We start from the raw sequence: 23036 nt of genomic DNA, 5'->3' as shown, positions 1-23036 counted from the left end.
CAGAGGATGGGTGGTAGTGTCAGGGGTTAGTGGTGGTGTCAGGGGTTAGTGGTGGTGTCAGGGGTTGGTGGTGGTGTCAGAGGATGGGTGGTGGTGTCAGGGGTTGGTGGTGGTGTCAGAGGATGGGTGGTGGTGTCAGGGGTTGGTGGTGGTGTCAGGGGTTAGTGGTGGTGTCAGGGGTTAGTGGTGGTGTCAGGGGTTGGTGGTGGTGGTGTCAGGGGTTGGTGGTGGTGTCAGGGGTTAGTGGTGGTGTCAGGTGTTAGTGGTGGTGTCAGGGGTTAGTGGTGGTGTCAGGGGTTAGTGGTGGTGTCAGGGGTTGGTGGTGGTGTCAGTGGTTAGTGGTGGTGTCAGGGGTTAGTGGTGGTGTCAGGGGTTAGTGGTGGTGTCAGTGGTTAGTGGTGGTGTGGGGGGTTGGTGGTGGTGTCAGAGGATGGGTGGTGGTGTCAGGAGTTGGTGGTGGTGTCAGAGGATGGGTGGTAGTGTCAGGGGTTAGTGGTGGTGTCAGGGGTTAGTGGTGGTGTCAGGGGTTGGTGGTGGTGTCAGAGGATGGGTGGTGGTGTCAGGGGTTGGTGGTGGTGTCAGAGGATGGGTGGTGGTGTCAGGGGTTGGTGGTGGTGTCAGGGGTTAGTGGTGGTGTCAGGGGTTAGTGGTGGTGTCAGGGGTTGGTGGTGGTGGTGTCAGGGGTTGGTGGTGGTGTCAGGGGTTAGTGGTGGTGTCAGGTGTTAGTGGTGGTGTCAGGGGTTAGTGGTGGTGTCAGGGGTTAGTGGTGGTGTCAGGGGTTGGTGGTGGTGTCAGTGGTTAGTGGTGGTGTCAGGGGTTAGTGGTGGTGTCAGGGGTTAGTGGTGGTGTCAGTGGTTAGTGGTGGTGTGGGGGGTTGGTGGTGGTGTCAGAGGATGGGTGGTGGTGTCAGGAGTTGGTGGTGGTGTCAGAGGATGGGTGGTAGTGTCAGGGGTTAGTGGTGGTGTCAGGGGTTAGTGGTGGTGTCAGGGGTTGGTGGTGGTGTCAGAGGATGGGTGGTGGTGTCAGGGGTTGGTGGTGGTGTCAGAGGATGGGTGGTGGTGTCAGGGGTTGGTGGTGGTGTCAGGGGTTAGTGGTGGTGTCAGGGGTTAGTGGTGGTGTCAGGGGTTGGTGGTGGTGGTGTCAGGGGTTAGTGGTGGTGTCAGGGGTTAGTGGTGGTGTCAGGTGTTAGTGGTGGTGTCAGGGGTTAGTGGTGGTGTCAGGGGTTAGTGGTGGTGTCAGGTGTTAGTGGTGGTGTCAGGGGTTAGTGGTGGTGTCAGGGGTTAGTGGTGGTGTCAGGGGTTGGTGGTGGTGTCAGGGGTTGGTGGTGGTGTCAGAGGATGGGTGGTGGTGTCAGGGGTTGGTGGTGGTGCCAGAGGATGGGTGGTGGTGACAGGGGTTAGTGGTGGTGTCAGGGGTTAGTGGTGGTGTCAGGGGTTAGTGGTGGTGTCAGTGGTTAGTGGTGGTGTCAGTGGTTAGTGGTGGTGTCAGGGGTTGGTGGTGATGTCAGGGGTTAGTGGTGGTGTCAGGGGTTAGTGGTGGTGTCAGTGGTTAGTGGTGGTGTCAGGGGTTGGTGGTGGTGTCAGGGGTTAGTGGTGGTGTCAGGGGTTAGTGGTGGTGTCAGGGGTTAGTGGTGGTGTCAGTGGTTAATGGTGGTGTCAGTGGTTAGTGGTGGTGTCAGGGAATCCTGGTGGTGTCAGGGGTTAGTGGTGGTGTCAGGGGTTAGTGGTGGTGTCAGGGGTTAGTGGTGGTGTCAGGGGTTAGTGGTGGTGTCAGGTGTTGGTGGTGGTGTCAAAGGTACATTAAGTATACAGCATCTAATTACTCATAACAGAGATGCATTGATAAACACTAATGTTTTATATTTTATTAAAAGTACATATATAAACTTCGTTTTCAAAGGTTTAATGTAACAATATTTCAAGTACAGTAGTACCTCCATTTACGCATTTAATCCGTTCCCAGAGACGGTTCGTAACCAAAAAATTCATAAACCGAAGTGAATTTCCCCATATGAAATAATGTAAATTTAATTAATCCGTTCCACATTCCCAAAAATATTAATTTCAATGTAAATTTGATACCTAATTTACCCAAATCTTTAGTACTAAAGTATGTACAAGTTATTGCTTACCTTTATTTATGACTCTTGTTGGCATATGGAAGACGGTGAGAAGGAAGACGGCCCGGTCGTCGACCAGGCCTCCTCGTTGCTGGACTGGTCAACCAGGCTGTTGGATGCGGCTGCGAGCAGCCACGTCCAACTATATGTTTACATTTTTGTTTGACCAAGAGAGTATGAAACTTTCTGTCAACATTATATTGTGGGGTGAAGCATTTAAATACCATTTGTGAATATAAGGTTTTACCGTATATGCTTCATATTAATAAATTGCATAAATCCATGAAAATATACAATAATTGGGCTGCAAGATATTGTTGAGACCCATTATTCATAATAAAATAATAAAATGCATCCTTAACTCTGCACATATATTTATTAAGAGTGATGTGTACAGTTTAACAAAAACATAGTATCTTGGTATAAACAGTACCAATATATCTTAAATTCTCCAGGAAAAATGATCTTTCACTTATATAAAATCAACCTTAAAGAACAAATATGACTCCCATGCATTTAATTTTGGGAGAATGAATAATTATTTTTCTTCATAACATCCAGCTACAGCTTTTTACCAAAACAATATTTTACTTAAAAGAAAATATATAAACACTTTGCCTACAGAATGTAGTGCTAATCTTCACATATTAAGATTCTGAACATCAAACAACATTTTCAAGTATTTCAAGAGAGTTTCATGGTAAATTTGGTAATAATCTCATTATGTTAGTTAACAGTTGCTTGCCCAGTTTCAACAGGGCCACAGAAAAGTTATAGTTAGATTTTTCCATTTTCAATGTGAACTATGCAAGTAAGGATTCGGCAGAAAGTGCAAGATAAATATCACGAAGTATGGTAACAATTATAGATAATCAAAAACATTAAACAAAACTAGGGGAAATGAAACTAAACAAACAGAGGATGATGAAATGAGGAATAAATAGGAATGATGAAACAGAGGATGAAGAAATACAGTAATGCGATAAAATAAAGTACAATGAAATAGAGGGATGAAGAAGTAAGTAATTATCAAAAGAAGGCACCAAACCGGTAAGACTATGTAGCACCATCAAATGTGCGGAATAATCAGAGGGCGCTAAATATCACCAAGGATGCCAATACGAGAACAGAAACGCATAAGGCGAATGATATCAAAAGTATCCGATTCACCAAGAATTCTATCGAGGGACAAGTGACCATGAGGGACGGTCGGAAAGCAAGACACACATGCGTCCTGGAAGTCAGGACATTCAACAAGAATATGCACGACTGTAAGAGGAACAAGGCAATTTGGACAATAAGGAGCAGGGCAGCGCTCCATTAAGTGACCGTGAGTTAAGCGTGTATGGCCAATACTGTACGCAACTTTGCTAGAGCCGTTTCCCATCGCCGGTTACAATGGTGCGAGGAAGGCCATCGGGACACACTACGCTTAAGAGTACACAGTTTGTTACCAACAACAGAAGACCAACAACCCTGCCAATGGGCAAGGATGGAGGAATGAATAACTTGGTAAAAGTCGGAATAAGGAATACCTTTACAGGAGATGGGGCAAGAGCAAACAGCTTCCCTAGCGGCAGCATCTGCATGCTTATTGAAAGAAACACCAATATGGCTGGGAACCCAGCAAAACTCTACAGATTTAAATTTACTGGAGATAAGGAACGGCGAATGCTGAATCTCGACGACCACTGGATGGACCGGATTAAAGGACCCTAGAGCCATGAGGGCCACTACGAGAGTCAACCATAACCACAAAAGAGGATTAACGACATGAAAGCAGGAGACGAAGAGCATAGAGAATAGCATAAAGGGGGATGAAGAAATGAGATGATAAAACAAGAAAATGAAACAGGGGATGAAGTAATAAGATACAATGAAACACGGGATGATGAAACTGAACAATGAAAAGGGGAGGAATGAAACAGGGTGCAATGAAATGAGAAGCTGAGGAAAAACACACACACACACACTTGTTTTAATGGTAGTGTATATGCTAGACCAGCACATAGAGATTATATTTCTTGTTCTGTAATTTGTGCCACGTTCATTTTAGATACCGATGCATTCTTATTTGTTTTCTGACCCTATTTCACCTTATTATTATTATTACCGGTTTCCTTTTTCATTTTAACTGCCGATCTGGCATATTTGTTGACTTGAGTGTGTTTACTGATGATGTTAACTGGCCTTCCAGTTTTTCCAATTTGCTTGCTGTCCTTTCGCAGGAATTTTGTGTACACACCGAATCAGTTGACGACTTATCTGATATATTTGTTGGCCTCTCTGATCTACTTTGTGACTTCTCTGAACTATATTTTAACCTTTTAGGGTCACTTCTGGAGCTTTCAGATCGACTACTTGATAGTTTAGATCCACTTCTTGACCTTTTCGATCTACTTCTTGACTGTTTTGATCTACTTCTTGACTGTTTTGATCTACTTCTTGACCGTTTGGATCTACTTCTTGATCTTTTAGATCTACTTCTTGATCTTTTGGTTCTGCTTCTTGACCTTTTAGATCTGCTTCTTGACCTTTTAGATCTGCTTCTTGACCTTTTAGATCTGCTTCTTGACCTTTTAGATCTACTTCTTGACCTCTTCGATCTACTTTTTGGTTTGGGTGACTGTCTTCTTGGGGTGTTATCGCTGCCCGAGCTTTCGATCTCGCTAGCTGACCTTGACCTGTGAGGGCTCTTTACTAGTCCTCTTCTCCTCCTGGACTTTATGCTCCTTTCTGAGTGTCCTCTGAATAACAAAAATGGCAGAGCTTAATATGCAAAATAACTATAAGATGACAAATATTTAATCATATATTTCAATGGTGAATGAAATTCAAAAAATTAACTCCATGTAATATGAAGGATGGCAATGAAGGCCTTGTATACACTTGTAATACTATGCATTTGTAACCCGACTGATTATACAACACGGAACAACTACAATTAGATATTAACACATTCAACCAATTAGATACAGAAAACACGATATTCAACAGTTGCAGATTCCAAATACAGTACTGTATTTTAGTATTACATAATTAAAAACTTATAATGAGTACAGGATATATGACAGATCAATAAAATAAGTAGAATATCTAGGAATAACAAGAGACAACCCAATATTCAGAAACGAATCACAGCCAGATGAAACGAGAGGTTGATTTAAGAGAACCATCAAAACAAAGACACTGCAATAATGATGCTAATCGTCAAAGCAGTGTCATCATCTTTGCAGGAATATTGCCCTGTGTTCCCATATATTATTTAAATAACAATAATTCATAATTTTTAATATTTATGAATTATAAACAAAATGAAACATCTAAACTAATAAAATATATAAACTACCTTTACTCTTAACATGTGTGTTGGTAAAGCATTTAAACTGCTGAAACTATTTCAGTTCATTCAAATTATATTCTGACATAGTACTGTACAAGTATGTAATATTTAGATTTTTGTTTAATTAAGACCTTGTGTAAACTATAACTAAACTATTATGATGCATGCAGTATAACTCACCTATGACAATATTTTGGAGTCTGAGAATTCTTTGAATATTCATGTGACTGTGTATCCTGATCGGCCCGCCAGAAGGCATTGCCTGGGTTACGGTACACATGGAGGAAGTTACACTGACCACCTTTAGGGCATCGTTGACGCCAAAATAATCCTGAAATAAATAAGAGCCATATTAGATTCAAAGAAAGTTTTGCGTAATGATATTTAGAGATGAACTTCACTACCTACTTATTTGGCAAACAACTTAGCTTTGCTACATAAAGAAATTAATCAAAACTAAATAATATGAAAGGAATAACATACCAACCCCATGCAAGTAATGTTCAAATTGGGAGAGAAGTGACCACATACCTTCCACCCTTCCATAGACAACACAGTGTGGAGGACGGCAGGAAACTAGACTTACCAACTCAAGAGACCCCAGCCAACAACAACAGGAGGCAAGGAGAAAAGTCCAAGGCAAACTCTTAAGGACAACTATGGTAAAAACCGAAACCCAAAAATCAGCACCCCTAGGTAACCATCAAGAGGTGGTGACAAACCTAAGAGACCAACACTGATACTTGAGGAAAGGAAAGGAAAGCAACGGTACACACTAGAAGAGGGCCACATTGAAGACACTGAGTGACACTGAAGTCACAGCCAGGAGAATCACCACAGTCCAGTACACATACCAAACCACAAGGAAACAGGCAAATACTGTATACTGTCATGATGATTGCAAGGGCAGACAGCCACAAGAGCCAGTTGGTAGGCAAAGTCAAGCACCACAAGGCAGCGTTGCAAGCACAAACAATCCCAAAGGTTCGTACTAGCTCACAGCCAGAAGGCACAACCGAATTAGGCCCCAGCAAACCAGTCCTGCCAGCCTGAGGATAAAATAAGGGCCCAACCACCAGGGCCAGCCAGCAGAAACAAGTGGAGAGGCAAAATGGAGTGCAATGCAAGCAAACATAACAAGCCAATGCCTCAAATGTAAAAACCATCCAGGAAGGCAAAGTGCAACCAGAGAAAGCACCCAACCAAGCCTAGAATCCACCACCCAAAAATCACGTGCCGGGAACAAAACAATCAACGCCACAATTTCAATTTCAATTTCAATCAACGCCACACAGTCCAAGATCCTAGCACACAACAAACAATGCTTGGCAAAACAAAGACAAACTCTTAGTACTGGACTGTAACAGATGATTAAGATACAATGCATGAACATAACTGATGCCACTCTCCCTCTCATTCAATGGCAGTAAGAGGTGGCGTGATGTATTCACAAGACCATAACAAGTCGGCTTACTCCCTCAAACAGTGGATCAAGGGAACAAGGAGCCAGCATGGGGTCGTGATGACACCAATCTTATAATATTGTACTGTATATGAAGGTATAATCGTTTGCATTATCTCAGTTATTGCTTAAGGACTTGAGAGTTGTATATTAATTTGTGAATTTACTGTGTTTAACATAAACTTAATAAAATAATCATCTTCTCCATTTAAGCTTGTTCCATGTTACTCCAACTCAACATTGGTTTCATAGCAATCATACACAATAGCTGAGCTGGCCATTAGTTACATGTTCAAAAGGGTAGACGGGAAAACATGCACATCATACAATAATAATAATGTCCTTATAATTGTGTAAGGATAAATACCTTTTGTATTTAAGGTATTTAAATACAGAAGGTATTTACCACAAACAACTCACCATACAATTGAGTAGTATGGACTATAATGAGTCTACACAAGACCTTCCCTATTACACACTCAAAAGTAATGGCACATACTGTTCACCTAAAATAAGGATAATACTCATACAATTTTTCCTAGTTGTGGTCCTTTTGATATGCACATCACAACGTAAACACTATACAATGTGATAATATCAAGATTTATTTTATGATTCCCTTATGTGGTTTCAAAGCATGTCACTTGAAAGGTTTATCACAAATTAATATGTTACTGACTGTTCCGAGTGGTTCACTAAATAACACTTCTACATACAAGAATTAATTTTGTTAATAAAATACATGTATTAAAATTTACTAAACATGCATACAAACAGGACAGCAGTAACAGACTGAGGTTCCCTCATGGTACCACCTCAAGACTAGGTAGGAAGGTGATAAGCAAGCACCTAACATTTGCACAAGTGACACACTGAGCACGTACACATGTGAGCTCTCCCTCAATACTCAGTCCTATGTTTATATACATACCACGTGGTAACAAGGAGTCCCTAACACATCACACAAAGGCTTTAGTAAAAGACAATAAACACACTTAATCCCAGGATCACTTGATAACCCACACAGTCTGCAAACAGTGGAAGACGGTTAGAACAAGTTAAGTGAGAAGGTGGTGGAGGCCAAGACCGTCAGTAGTTTCAAAGCGTTATATGACAAAGAGTGCTGGGAAGACGGGACACCACGAGTGTAGCTCTCATCCTGTAACTACACTTAGGTAATCACACAAAAGCTTTCATAAATCCATACTCACAAAGGCTTAGACATGTACATGGCATGCAAACAAAGGCCAGACACATCCACACATATGATGTGCTTGATGACATCAGAAGAACATGATGTACCTATGAGAAAATGTTGAGGCCATTCAATCATATCGACCCTAGGGAGTTTAGGGATGTAGGTTCGATCCCGGATCAATTATGAGCCTACCTGTTGTTGTTGTTGTTGTCGTTTTAGATTCAGCTACTCAGAACAAAAAGTTCCAAGTAGCACAGGCTATGGTGAGCCCGTCATGAACTTAGAGCCTACCTCTGACAATCTTCTAATGGTAGTTTACCATGATAATTGGCAGTCTTAACACTGCTAATTTCACTTACAGGATGGTGGCTTGAATTGTGATTAGTGTTTTATATCACAACAAACAAGTCCTTTCAATGGTGGCTTGAGTTTGATTTATTAGTCTCCCTTCCCGAGATATATGACCTGACTACATACAAAGCTTCCCACCACAATGGGAATAAGAGTCTCAAGAGCCTGGTGGATCATATACGAGCAGGAAATGGAAGCACTTGAGGTACCTAAGCTCAGAAATACTACACTGACATACTGTTTTACAATAATAGTAATGCAATTTAAACAAATAGTAATACTGTATCTTAACAAAATGGAAGCACTTGAGGTACCTAAGCTCAGAAACACTACACTGACATACTGTTTTACAATAATATTAATGCAATTTAAACAAATAGTAATACTGTATCTTAACAAAATGTATTATAGCCTTACATCTATCAAGCATTGCATTACTTACCGCAGAGAGCAGATTTCCACCTGTCTATGGTAACAAAGAGGCAAGTTAACTGACGTCCAGCATACCATCGCCCATTAAAGAAAGCTCTTGCCTGTAAGGCATCTTCCTCTTTTGAATACTGCACATAAACATTGCCACGTAAGTGAGAACTAGTGTTGCAGCAAACCTTGAACTGAATTACATTTCCACACCGCTGAAATTCTGGAAGTGTGTCATCAAAGAACTCCCTAATAGGAATAAGGAAAAAAATACAGTAAATATGAACAATAGCCTCAATCTTGATTTATAGTTTTATAAATTATGTATTGGGTATGAAACCCTCTTCCTTAATATACACCTAATTATGTCAAGGTTATGATATTATGTCTAATATCAAGTCAACTAATCCAATTAAAATTTTATAGCATTGCTTATTTGTAAAATATCCCCGTAAAAGTTAAAAATCCACGGCAAAATGAAAACTGAAAATACACTATAACATCTACAGTAATAGATCAACTCACCTAAAATGTTCGTAAGTTTCAGAGTCTGTATATTCTAATGCAATATCTGCATCATTCCCTTCAAAAGATAACTGCTCCATTCCAAAATGAGAATACATATTGGGGAGCAATATTGTTCGGCTGCTTTCAGGGTACTCGTGTTCTCTGGAACGGAGTGATTTTGGGTCAATAAACAGGCAAGTGCATGCCTAACTAACTACTACAAGTGCATAACTAACGACCCATTAACTTATCATGAAAAATCATTTATAGCTTCAGTGTTATGAATTGCCATTTAAAGCATTGATAGCTTGGTGGCATACGTTCTGTACATGCTTTTACCTCAGAATAATTTTGGTGCAGGTCTGTTCATTTATGTATAATGAAAATACCAATATATTCAAACCATATAGTCATTCATTCATTTATTCATTCATTCATTCTCATTTCCCATTAAGAACCTGATTATCACTCTACACCTGCAACTACTATTTTCAGTTAACTGTCAAACAATGAGTATGTTCCAGTGGAACCCACAACAAAAATAGAAACCAAAACTAAATAAGTCTCTGAGTGTAGATGTAAAGCTCCTTAATGATCAAACCACTCGGTCACTTCCTCAGATAATGTTCAGTTCACCCCAGAACATAGGCAAATTCAAGCCTACAGAGTGTGACCCTCTTATTCCTGATGCAGCAGGATCTACTTAAACCACCTCCACTTAGACCATGAATGGTCAGTAGTTGGTTTCAAAGAGACTGCAAACTATTGTTTGGCTAAACTGCTATATGAATATCTGGCTATTATGCAAAACTATCCCCGATACATTACCAGTGCTGTCAACAGATGTATTTATAGACTCCACCTCACTTCATAGTCCAAGCCCTTTCCCTACCTAATTTCTTAGATATGTCTGGGGCCAGTGTCTAAGTTAAATGCTTAGTGTTCATCTTGAGACTTTAGTTTCTTGCAGCAGTGGGCCAGTGCTTTTTAGTGGATGCTCTTGAGGCACATATTACGCCATTATTCGTCTCTAGAACATTTGCTGGCTTTCTTTACAGAGTTGTCTTTGCCTGATTGACAGTGTGTGTTGGTTGATTATGATTTTGTTGCATGAATCTAGATTGCTTGCACTTCCTTGGGGGGGGGGGTTTACCCCGAGCCAAGGCAATTTGTTACAATTTGTTTTGTCAGGGGACAGGAAACCTGTGTACAGTGGACCCTCGATTCGGCAAATCTCCAGTTAGGACCCACTTTCCAGGCCCTATTACTATACAATCTCAATGTTTATCAGTTTGAGCTTCATCAATATTAAAATATGTGCTGAAAAAAATGTCTATTATTGCTGTAATCAACTCCAACTCTCTCTCTCTCTCTCCTTGTATGAATTTCACTTTCTTACATTCATTCTCAACAGAAAGTATCTTAAGCTTTAATGATCCTACATTTACCTTTGCTTCCTTCACAAAAATTCTTAAGGCTGTCAAATTTTATCAAAATTTACAACCACATAAAAACTATCCTTATACATCTTTCAATAATGCTAGTAAGAACAATAGGTGACAATAACGAGGCTGAATAAAAATAACCCATCCCACACTCACTCGTTTCATTTCACAAGTGTGAGCTGGGTTATTAAGGATAACAAAGTTAGCTCATTTTGGCCATTTTGTGCCAGCTTCAACATTCATATGAATCCTCAAGATTATTAATAAATGACTGGACAAACTGAAAGCTAAAATAAAGAACCCGCTCACTCCTTTACCTAGAACACTGAATACCAAAGCGACAGGCTCCAGTTTTGGAAAAAAATGGACAAGGTTCTCCTTTCTGGTGAGTATAATCTTTTCTGGTAAATCCTGGTGGAGGCTCTGGGTTGTGCATTTCCTCACCCTCCCTCTGTAAAAGAAAGGCAGACTATGAATCTACTTATTACATTCACAATGTACAAAAGTAATTATATACTTTACAGTATATATTTACTACTCTGGGCATCAACTAACATAAGAATGTTTCCCCCATTCAGAGCCAGAATTTCCCGCTTAAATTTACTTCAAGTATGTTAGATATAACACTCAAAATTTATCTTGCCTATTGTAGCCCGTTAAAATTTACTTTGGTAATGTCAAGAAATCTAATTAAGATTACAGTAAACATCATTTACAATAATATGAGCAGCTGGTTTTGTACGTCCTTGGAATTTAGATTGCTTGGGAGGCCACTAAAATAACACAACGAAAAGCAAATGACATGTTATAAACATCTTAAGCCCTACGTGGTATCTTTATCGTATTCTCTCCATGGGTTTCTCTCATTTGTGCATGTAAACACACCATATGAAACAACAATATATTTTGTTGCTCAGGACACCTTTACTCAATATAATAACACAAACTGAATATCACAAGTTTTTATGGTGTATCCACATGCCAGGTCAGATATATAATATTTATAGGCATATGACTGCAACTGGTATTAATGTAGAGAAAGTAATACTGAAGAGAGACTTTTTGAATGAATGAACATATCTACTGGAAGATGCGATCTAATGTATGCAGATAAAAATAAGGAACATTGTCACAATTTTACAAGTGTCTAATTAAAGTGCTATTGCCCAATCATAAGAGTATGAACGAGACCTGCCTACCTAGCCTACCTAGCCTATTGAGGTCAATGCTCATTAGCCCGAGCATCAGTTTGGATGCTGGTGTTGATACAATTCAGACTGAGATGCATTGCAAAGAGAATGAGTTACTCCAATTATAATAAGAAAAAATTTAGGCAAGCACAAATATGACTAGAATAGGATTTGATTGTTATACTTTGTCTGCACTTCAAATTAAATAAAGTGCCACATCTTGTAATAAATCAAATAAATATTACTGATGATGCAGAGATTCAATAATAATATCCGACAAAATACAGTACAGGACTGCCAAAGCCAAAAGAACAGTTTAGCTGATTGCAACAGTTTCATATTTGATTTATTTAGCTCTCTGGTACAGTAGTCAGATATCGGTAGTTTGCCATACTGTTAGATGAAGATACAGTAAATGTCTTTTGATGATAATTTTTATTATTTTTCCAAAATATGAAAACTATGGACACAAAACTAAATTATAGGGTCAATTAAGATTATTAGATTTCAAATTTGGCTAAATTTAGAATGCCAATTTCTGAGTGAATAATGACATATGACACAGAATTAAATTTAAATTTTGCCCCGTGGGGCAAGTTTATTGGGCAGCGCCACTCATCTTGTGAGTGGACACACCGCCATAGCAGAATGTACAACACTCCCAATAGGAAGAAAACCCGCTGGGTTGTTCATCATGTCACATGTACCCAGACACAGCTGGGACTTGCTTATAACTGTCTCAAGTGAACAGCTCCTCAAACAAGAAGATTAACATTTATCAACCCTTAAAAGCTTAGAATGTTATGGTAATATCAATAGGCATACAAATATTTAAAAACAAACTCCATTGCCAAATACATTAATAGCTGCAATATCTGACATACTGTACTGTACTTCTTCAAAAGTTGAAAACAAGCATATTTGAGTGACCGATTTTCCTGTATTTCCTCTATTTACAGTCTGGAAATAACAGGAAGAGCAATGCATATTCCTTAACAGGAGAATACGGACACATGACAATATGTTATGTTCAAATGAACACAAGAATACACTATATTCATAAGAAGACATAATGCATTACGTTCATACAAAGACATGACAATACATTACGTTCATGTGAAGACATGTCAAAAGATTATGTTCATACAAAGACACAATACATTATGTTCATATAAAACACAATACATTATGCTCATATGAAGACAATACATTATGCTCATATGAAGACAATACATTATGCTCATACATGTACGACACAAGACATTATATTCACACGAAGACATAATACGTTAAGTTCATACGAAGACAATAAACTATTTTCACACAAAGCCAGGGACCAGATTCACGAAACAGTTACACAAGTACTTACGAATGTGTATATCTTTCCTCAATCTTTGGCTTCTTTGTTTACATTTATTTGACAATGAACAAATCCACAAGGGCCGTGATCCTCGTCACAGCCCTTGTGGATTTGTTCATTTGATGCATCACGTTAGTGTGATCTCTGTGTGTGATTTATTTGACAGTTAATGAGCTCCGAAGCACCAGGAGGCTGTTTATAACAATAACAACAGTTGATTGGCAAGTTTTCATGCTTGTAAACTGTTTAATAAATGTAAACATAGCCGTCAAAGATTGAGAAAAGATGTACACGGTCGTAAGTACTTGCGAACTGCTTCGTGAATCTGGTCCCAGTACATTATCTTCATACAGACATAATACATTAGGTTCATATGAAGACATAATATGTTATGTTGAAATAAGCACCACTAACCTCTCCAAGACTTCCTGTTGCAGCTTGTAACAAGGCAGTCTGTTTGGGTGGATATGGCCAAGCAATTGGTTACTAAGCTGTAAAACTTGAGTTAAGGCAAAATTATACACCGCTATATAAAATCAAATGACTAAAAATAAGTCCTAATTAAATAATTAAAAAAAAAAAATGAGCACATTCACTAGTGTTCTAAGAATTATTAAATAAAGCTACGTATATCTGATGTGCATTCTCCATGTGAAATGCAAGCTGGAAGAGGAAAGAGCCTCTTAGGTAATGAGTAACTCTTAACTAAATCTATAACCCTAACATTAAAAAACAAAGTCCTAAACATTCAAATTACATACTAGAGCAACATTTCTGGAGCAACAGTAAGATTTCAACAAATCTTACATTTCTACATGTGCAATCTTACTTGCCACATATTATGTCAAATGCAACACTAAACAGAAAGACCTTAGTATTTACATCTGACCAAACTTATATATAAGAGTAAAATGTTTAATAACAAATAACTGTTTTTTTTTCCTTAAAATTATCTGGAACTTTGGAGTGTGTTAGTCTCACAAACAAGAGTTTACTGAGTCTTCATTAAAGCAAAACTTAACATATTAAACATTTCAATACAATATGGCAAGAAGCCACATCATTAATTGGAATATAAAGGATATTTTCACTAGTTTCTCGAGCCACACCTGTTCTTCTTTCCTTTTCTCCTCTTCTTCCTTTTCCTTCTTTTGCTTCTCTTCCCATTCTTTCTTTATCAGTGCCTGAAAGAGACACGAGACAAAATAAATTTCTTCCCATGAGCATAATAATGTACAGTACATCGATATTAAATTATCAAACAGATTTGTCATTTTCACCATTACCCGTGTGCTTCTGTGAACACTACTTCCGAGCAGTATACTTGGTTGCTCTCTAAAGCATGATAATACTCACCTTTGGTTAGGACCTATTGCAGTGAGGGCAGGTTACCGTATGGTTACTTTGTACTGGTTCCCAGGATCAACGTCCCTGCAGCCCGGTCTCTGACCAAGCCTCCTGAATGACATTTCACTCCAATGTTAGTGGAGATCTTTGAAAACTGCCCCCCCACTCGGGAGCTGGTCGGCCGAGCGGACAGCACGCTGGACTTGTGATCCTGTGGTCCTGGGTTCGATCCCAGGCGCCGGCGAGAAACAATGGGCAGAGTTTCTTTCACCCAATGCCCCTGTTACCTAGCAGTAAAATAGATACTTGGGTGTTAGTCAGCTGTCACGGGCTGCTTCCTGGGGGTGGAGGCCAGGTCGAGGACCGGGCCGCGGGGACACTAAAAAGCCCCGAAATCATCTCAAGATAACCTCAAGATAACCCCTCCCCCAGTAGCTTATTCTGGAGCTATGGAGAATACTCAATCCAGCCCATAATGATAAAAAGTGCTTTACTTAACCTCAAGAGCCTTTCCATGTGCAATCTGGCAATGGAGATTGCATCGAGGGCTAACTACCTAACTACTCGCTTGCTCACTGTAATCAACTACTACCAGCTGGCAATTATGATACCATAACAAAGACTTCAAGCCTAATCTTATTGCATTTCACCTGAATCCTACGCTAAGAAAAAAAATCATAGCCAAGCACAGGGAGGACAGGGCTCAGAAAACTGAGTGAATACTCAGATCTATGTTAATGAGCAATCCCACTCTATTCCTACCTAAGGTAAGTACTGGTGGAAGCCACACTAACTACAAAAAGGTTACGACGCACCTGAGCTGCAAAATGGAAGAACAGAATTGGGAGGGAGAAGAGACAGCAGGAAGAATAGCACCCACATCCCATAACACGTACTGAAAAACTATACTGTACTAGAAAAACTGTACTGTACTAGAAAATCTAGTACAGTACCTTATTTAGGGACAAAGTGGGATTCAAATTAAGATCAAAAGAACTCAAATAAAAAATATTATTCCAGATGTAAAGCTTCTTAAGGCCACTCGGTCACTTCCTCAGATAATAACAAATCTTTTTGCTTACCAAAAGCAAAAAGATGTGGTTTAGCCAAAGCAGCCTGATATGAAATCACAGTAGTGTTGGGTATGACCCTCCTGTCCAAAAAAAAGAGTTAAATGAAAATGCACTCAAGCACAGGAATAGAATGAGTCGAAGGCTGATGAAGAACAGGATAACGAAAAACCCATTAGATCACCTCATATGGGCAATGAGAACCTCTAAGGTGTTGAATAAGAATCACTATTACCTGTTTCCCATAAAGGCAACAATAAATTTACCCTAAAAACTCAACAAAGATTGATGGATTATGCCAATAGGAGGCTAAAGACTTTTCCCCCCAAAAAAAAACAGAAAAGGCAGTCTGGGCAGAAAAAGGACTTTTTCTATGGACTTTTCCATAGAAAAAACACCGAGAGGAATACCTGAGTAAAGGTATTCCTCAAATGTGCCTCAAACACTCACTGCATGCAAGATCAGTGAAACTGAAAGATATTCAACAAGGAATTAAAAGATATCAGAAGGATTACCAGAATCTTTTCTTTGCTATTTAAAAGGTGTGTAAACAGGATATTATACAGTATTCTGTTGAGAAGTATCATCATTTTCCGATTTCCTGATTGCATAAAGTGGAGGCACTTGGTCTTTAGTTGGATGAAGATGGGGCACCAGCCCAATCTCTTTCCCTCTTTATTGCAGGGGATGTGAAGCATCTTAAGTGCTGAATAGTGGTTGGGTTCCACACAAGTGTGTAATGTATAAATTACAACAAAAACCCTACTGTATGTATGGAAATAAATATGCAAGAAATGCCCACAAAATAAGGCATTGCAGAATGCTAAACTATCACCTCTTGTTTCTCTTGCTGTTCCTTCTGTAAAAGCCTCTTCTGTTTTTCCCTTAAAAATTTGGAGTGGAGAGCTGCATCACGTAATTGCCATTCTTCTTTCATCCTTGCAGCCTCCTGCTCCTCCATCCTGCGGGCCTCCTCCTCCAGCAGTTCTATCCTCTCTAGTTCTGCCACAAAAGTAGGGTCCTGCAACAGGGCTGCTTGTTCTGGCAGATATACCCGGGGAAAGAGCAATCATTAATCACGTAGCAACAAATTCTGAACAAAATGTTTCCTGGCTTAAATATGCACAGTAAAAGGGTCTCTACACATAATTAATATTTACAAGTATTATTTGTCTCAGAGCATTACGCTGATAAAACAATGGTAACTTCAAGTGCAGGCGATGAGTCACAATAACGTGGCTGAAGTATGATGACCAGACCACACACTAGAAATTGAAGAGACGACGACGTTTCGGTCCGTCCTGGACCATTCTCAAGTCGATTGTGATGAGGACAGGTAGGGACAGGAATTAAATAGGCAAGAGAGAGCTGAGGAGGAAAGTCAGGTGTAGGGGATAGTAGTAATGAGAACTGCAGCAGGCCTATTGGCCCATACGAGGCAGCTCCTATTATAACCACCGAAGGAGATGGTAATAGGAAAAAGAAGAGGATAGTAAGGGAGCGTAGAAGACAATGAACAGAAAAAGGGAGAAGAGAGAAAGAAAGGGAAAGAGAAAGAAAGAAATGGAAGGGGGAAAGCTTATGTTAAGTCACGTTTGTTAGAAAGATTAGAGCATTTGAGTATATACTGTGAAAGGGAAGAGTCCACAGCAACAAAGCCAGGACTCAAGTTCATGTTGGGTACATTGTTAATAAGAGCCGATTCTACAAGACGGCGTCTGTGTAGAGTAGAGGCAGGAAAGATTATTTTGGAGGAAGACCAATCAATGGGATGATTAGAATCCCTCACATGGCAGAAGAGAGCATTGTTAGTGTCTGCAGACATAACACTTCTCTTGTGTTCTTTAAGTCTGTCATTCAGTGTACGGCCAGTTTCGCCAAAGTATTGGAGAGGACAAGATGAACAGGAAATAGAGTAGACACCAGCAGCATTAGTAGCAGGAGGAGCAGTGTGAACTAGATTGCTACGAAGTGTGTTAGTTTGTCGAAAGGCGAGTTTAATGTCAAGAGGACGAAAGGTATTGGTAAAAGTTTTGAGTTCAGATATGAAGGGAAGGCATAGTACAGTGCTACTAGTGTTGGAAGCAGGTTTAGGATGAAAGAAATTTACTGTGCCCACTCTCAAGCTAAACGAAATTTCTTTCATCCTAAACCTGCTTCCAACACTAGTAGCACTGTACTATGCCTTCCCTTCATATCTGAACTCAAAACTTTTACCAATACCTTTCGTCCTCTTGACATTAAACTCGCCTTTCGACAAACTAACACACTTCGTAGCAATCTAGTTCACACTGCTCCTCCTGCTACTAATGCTGCTGGTGTCTACTCTATTTCCTGTTCATCTTGTCCTCTCCAATACTTTGGCGAAACTGGTCGTACACTGAATGACAGACTTAAAGAACACAAGAGAAGTGTTATGTCTGCAGACACTAACAATGCTCTCTTCTGCCATGTGAGGGATTCTAATCATCCCATTGATTGGTCTTCCTCCAAAATAATCTTTCCTGCCTCTACTCTACACAGACGCCGTCTTGTAGAATCGGCTCTTATTAACAATGTACCCAACATGAACTTGAGTCCTGGCTTTGTTGCTGTGGACTCTTCCCTTTCACAGTATATACTCAAATGCTCTAATCTTTCTAACAAACGTGACTTAACATAAGCTTTCCCCCTTCCATTTCTTTCTTTCTCTTTCCCTTTCTTTCTCTCTTCTCCCTTTTTCTGTTCATTGTCTTCTACGCTCCCTTACTATCCTCTTCTTTTTCCTATTACCATCTCCTTCGGTGGTTATAATAGGAGCTGCCTCGTATGGGCCAATAGGCCTGCTGCAGTTCTCATTACTACTATCCCCTACACCTGACTTTCCTCCTCAGCTCTCTCTTGCCTATTTAATTCCTGTCCCTACCTGTCCTCATCACAATCGACTTGAGAATGGTCCAGGACGGACCGAAACGTCGTCGTCTCTTCAATTTCTAGTGTGTGGTCTGGTCATCGTAACTTCAAGTGTTGCTTCTCTTAAATATTTTAAGCTTATAATAAAATCAACAAAACCAATATAGGAAGTGTAAAATTCATTATATTAACTTTTTAAGCCGTAAGAAAATATATCAAATGTAAAAGGAATGAGAATGAAGATGGTCACTCAGACTAAGTAAGGTTGGGTAAGGCTAAGTAAATTACACCTAATATAAATTTCACAACCAAATACGGTACACTATCATAAATTAAGTAAAACAGATAATAATTATTTTTTAATTCAGCCAAATAATCAGCATTTGCATACAGCACTAGTAATGGTCAACAACATGAGAGTAAAAGCTATCGCAAGTTTATTAGTAACACACCTTCTTGATATTTGAGATCCCTTTCTTGAGCTTTGCGCTGACGGCCCCGGCGCCGCCTCTCTCGCTTCACTATATGTCTCCATATCTTATGACTGAAGAAAATAAGAGAGAAAAAATAAGAAAACTTAGAGCAGGAAAATGCTCATAAATAACTTATACATGTATATACATGAACAAGTATATTTTTTATGACCTCCTGCTATAAATCTACAAATATCACCAATTGCTACATCTCTTATTAACCAGCTGAAATAAATTATGATACAACAATCAAATGATAACAATAAGATATGATTGCTACTCTTTACCAGTCAATTCGTGGTCTCTTTGAACTTATGGAATTACCTATGGTTAGGCTGGTTCAATTACATATTTCTTATAATCTAATCAGTAAGGCAGAAGTTTCACGACACAATGAACCAAATATTTCTCACGATACACATACCTTACTCTCTCGATTAGTTGAATCAGCATGATGATGCAGTCTTTGCCTCAAAGATGAATGTGGCTCCACAAATTTATGAGGTGCAGCTCCTAACTCTGTAATAATGCATTTTATCTTACAAGGGATGTATAATATATTGGGGATGATAGGGATGGAGAAACAGTATTATAAATTAATATAAACAAAATATGCCAAGGCTTGTTTAAAAAGACTGCTTTTGACAATTTTTATATACTGTACAGTAATTATGTTATAGCTTAGCTGGTCTTATATGCAGCATAACCTAACCAAACCTAGCTGGTCTCCATTCAACATAAATGTATAAAGTTAAAATGCGGGATGAAGTTGGACAAATGGCACATTAAACCTTCAAGTATCTTCCGTGGCCAGATAATGTGATACATGTCTCTTTCATCTCTGTATCGAGGATTACATCATTGCTTCTCTAAGACAGCCCCATCATATGGACAGAGGCTACAGTTAAGGATTGACGCCCAGTAAATCCTCCCTGGCCAAGATACGAACCCAGGCCAAAGTGCTTGCAAACCGCTAGGCAAGTGTCTTACCACTGTACCAAGGGGACTAAACTTCTCCACCTAGTGTTAAGCTTGCTGTGGTATGTTCACTAAAGGTTGAAGCTTGTAAGAATGAACAGTGTCAAAGTTGAACCTGCTTAAATACTATGTTCTTGATGGATTGGTGGCACAGTATGTACGTACACTGTGATACTCACACTAAAGCGTGCTTAGCGACACCCTGGCTTCCCTCCCTCCGGGAAGATAAATGCCAGTACTCCACCCCAAACAGAGAATCAAATGGAAGACAAATGGAAGACGACACCAAGTGCTTTCTTCTTCTCTAAGACGTGTGCAGTTTGCGAACCAGTGCCTTAAGCACCAGCTACTCTCTCTTCTTCTTCTTTATAGTAGCTGCAGTGTGCTTGAAGGATTTGTCCTCCCGATGACTGCACCAGTACAGATGTTGGGAGACGCGTTTATGTTGAGGATGGTGAGATGTTGTGTTGATTTAGGGGCGACTGAATGGTGAGAGTTTCAAAAGTATTTATTGCGTGCCCTCGGAGTGCGTCTCCCAACACCCCGGGGCAGCACACTCGTGTTTACAAACACACAATGCGTTCCTCACTGAAATCCGGATTCACAATAACTATATCAAATTCAATAATCCAGGAAATGAATATATTTATCTCTCAGAATGTTTGGTAATATGTTTATTGTTTGTGATGTGTGTATATGTATGTATTAACACGATGTACTGAACGGGGTGAGAATAGCTTGAGCTACCTCATCCCTTTGTGTGTATTTGACCTCAATAAACTTATTTCAATTTCAATAATCCTTTTTTTTGTGCTACATCTAACCTTTTGAAGAAATTGTTTGGAACAAGATCCTCTAAATTGTTCAGTATTTTAACATTTTCGATGAGAAAATGTATAGATCATATAATGAAATATATAGAATGTATAGATAGACATGACGGGGCTGATGAGATCAGCCCCGTCATGTCTGGTTTGCAGTAATGTTAGCCTTGAGGCTCTCGGCCATTCTTGGCATAAGAGTCGGCTTAGTTCTGGAATAATTTTTGTCACTCGGCGTTGCACTTTCTGCAAAGTAAATATAAGAACATAAGAACAGAGGTAACTGCAGAAGGCCTATTGGCCCATACGAGGCAGCTCCTTATAATTATTTCTTCTAATGTTCCGACTATTAATATGTTCTTCTGAAGATGAGGTCTCCTTGCTTGGATACAATAATCGAAATGTGGGGTACCCTAGATATTTATACAGTGAATAGCTATTTTCTTTTCAGTGAAGTCAATGTCTAGTTTGACTATTCTTAGGGTTCGATTGATTGATTGATTGATGAAGAATAAGCCACCCAAGAGGTGGCACGGGCATGAATAGCCCGTAAGTGGTGGCCCTTTTGAGCCATTACCAGTATCAATAGATGATACTGGAGATCTGTGGAGGTGCGACTGCACCCTGCGTGACGGGAGATGTCTCCCGTACTGTTCCAAATGGGGGGTACCCTAGTGATTTATACAGTTGAATAACTATTTTCTTTTTCCTGAAGTCAATGTTTAGTTTGACTATTCTTAGGGTTCGGTTGACATTTTACTGCAGCTCCTGCTTGTTGTATATGGAGTTTGCTAACATTCTTGACAAGGCACCACGTGAAAGCAACAGTCGTGTGCGGTCGCAGTGTAAGCGCTCTTGGATATTGTGAAATTGTGCTCAACTGTTCCAGTTAAACAGTGCATTTGCGTGGTGGGGACTTGAAGGAGAGGAGGGTAGAAATAGCCTAAGCTACTCTATCCCTTTGAGATGCATTTATTGCTTATCTCAATAAACATACTTGAACTTGAACACTGAGAAGTGTATACTCTTTTTCACTGTCCTGACCTTAATTTTCGATGTACATATTTCATTTTTGTACCAATGTGTTTGCAATAGAATATTATACAAGAACAGACGTATAAAAGTCACCAAAGCATGAGTTAGACCACCACCAGATAAAGAAACTGCGTCGATCACTAGCCGTGAGCTCCAAACAGCGACGAAATGTTTCTATTCTTTTCAGGGTTGTCAACTCCACACTTGTCCTACAGCGTTAAATTTGATATCACTGAGATCGCAATAAACTTCCCTACACGGACATATGCATATAAATGTAGAATCATGATCGCGGCCCACCCGCAAGAGTGTGGGAAGTGGGCGAAGTGTAACCCGTTACTGCACATCGGCAAAACCAGTATTGAAAAGTGTATATTCTTTTCACTGTCCTGACCTTAATTTTCTATGTACGTATTTAATTTTTGTACCAATGTGTTCGCAATGAAATGTTCTAGAAGAATATATGTATAAAATGTCACACAAGGATGCGTTAGACCGGCACCAAATAACAATTCTATGTCGATTACACTCATCGTGTCAACAATACAATAGTCTTACCACGAAGATACAATACAATGTCGTTCTCCCAAATAGGCCACGTGGCTATTAGAGAAAACGGAAATTTCATGGCAAACATGTTCATATTATCCCCAAGTCGATCGGACTCAAGATAAAAATATCGGTCTGATATTTACGACCGCGGGGTGCGAAAGTGTTTTAATTATATAAATTATTAAATGAGTCAAATAGTTAGTTAGTTCCCCCCTAAGACTGTATTAAAGGCAAGTTGTAATAATAATAATAATAATAATAATAATAAGTATTACTTACACAGGAGCCACAAGAGGCTCACTGTCCAACGTGAAGTGAACAAGTGCAGTTACAGATTGATTTATAAAGATTAAGTCACCCAAGAGGTGGCACGGGTATGAATAGCCCGTAAGTGGAGCCATTTTGGAGCCATTACCAATATCAAGAGCTGATACTGGAGATCTGTGGAGGTGCGACTGCACGTATCCTGCATG

The 23036-nt window shown here is 39.6% G+C and overlaps 1 protein-coding gene across 2 annotated transcripts in view; it reads right to left on the bottom strand.

Annotated features, from left to right (window-relative positions):
* Nucleotides 1-2476: 2476 nt before the first annotated feature.
* Nucleotides 2477-23036, bottom strand: part of LOC123745692 (U2 small nuclear ribonucleoprotein auxiliary factor 35 kDa subunit-related protein 2) — a 66545-nt gene continuing 45985 nt past the window's right edge. Inside the window, exons 1-11 of one of the 2 annotated variants that reach the window (XM_045726512.2) lie at nt 20335-20722; nt 19602-19696; nt 19157-19248; nt 16648-16853; nt 14505-14579; nt 13810-13848; nt 11163-11296; nt 9419-9562; nt 8916-9142; nt 5643-5793; nt 2477-4866 (exon numbers count right to left, since the gene is read on the bottom strand). In XM_045726512.2, the coding sequence (XP_045582468.1) occupies nt 4245-4866; nt 5643-5793; nt 8916-9142; nt 9419-9562; nt 11163-11296; nt 13810-13848; nt 14505-14579; nt 16648-16853; nt 19157-19248; nt 19602-19630 (1719 nt within the window). In that variant the 5' untranslated portion in view covers nt 19631-19696; nt 20335-20722 and the 3' untranslated portion in view covers nt 2477-4244. Of the gene's footprint in view, nt 4867-5642; nt 5794-8915; nt 9143-9418; nt 9563-11162; nt 11297-13809; nt 13849-14504; nt 14580-16647; nt 16854-19156; nt 19249-19601; nt 19697-20334; nt 20723-23036 lie in introns of those variants that run through there. The other variant, XM_069312205.1, reaches the window with a different exon arrangement.

Source organism: Procambarus clarkii, chromosome 71 (assembly GCF_040958095.1).
Source record: "Procambarus clarkii isolate CNS0578487 chromosome 71, FALCON_Pclarkii_2.0, whole genome shotgun sequence".
In the NCBI taxonomy this organism is placed as follows: domain Eukaryota; kingdom Metazoa; phylum Arthropoda; class Malacostraca; order Decapoda; family Cambaridae; genus Procambarus; species Procambarus clarkii.
The sequence above is the reverse complement of the archived record's forward strand: the minus strand, read 5'-3'. Positions and strand labels throughout refer to the sequence as shown.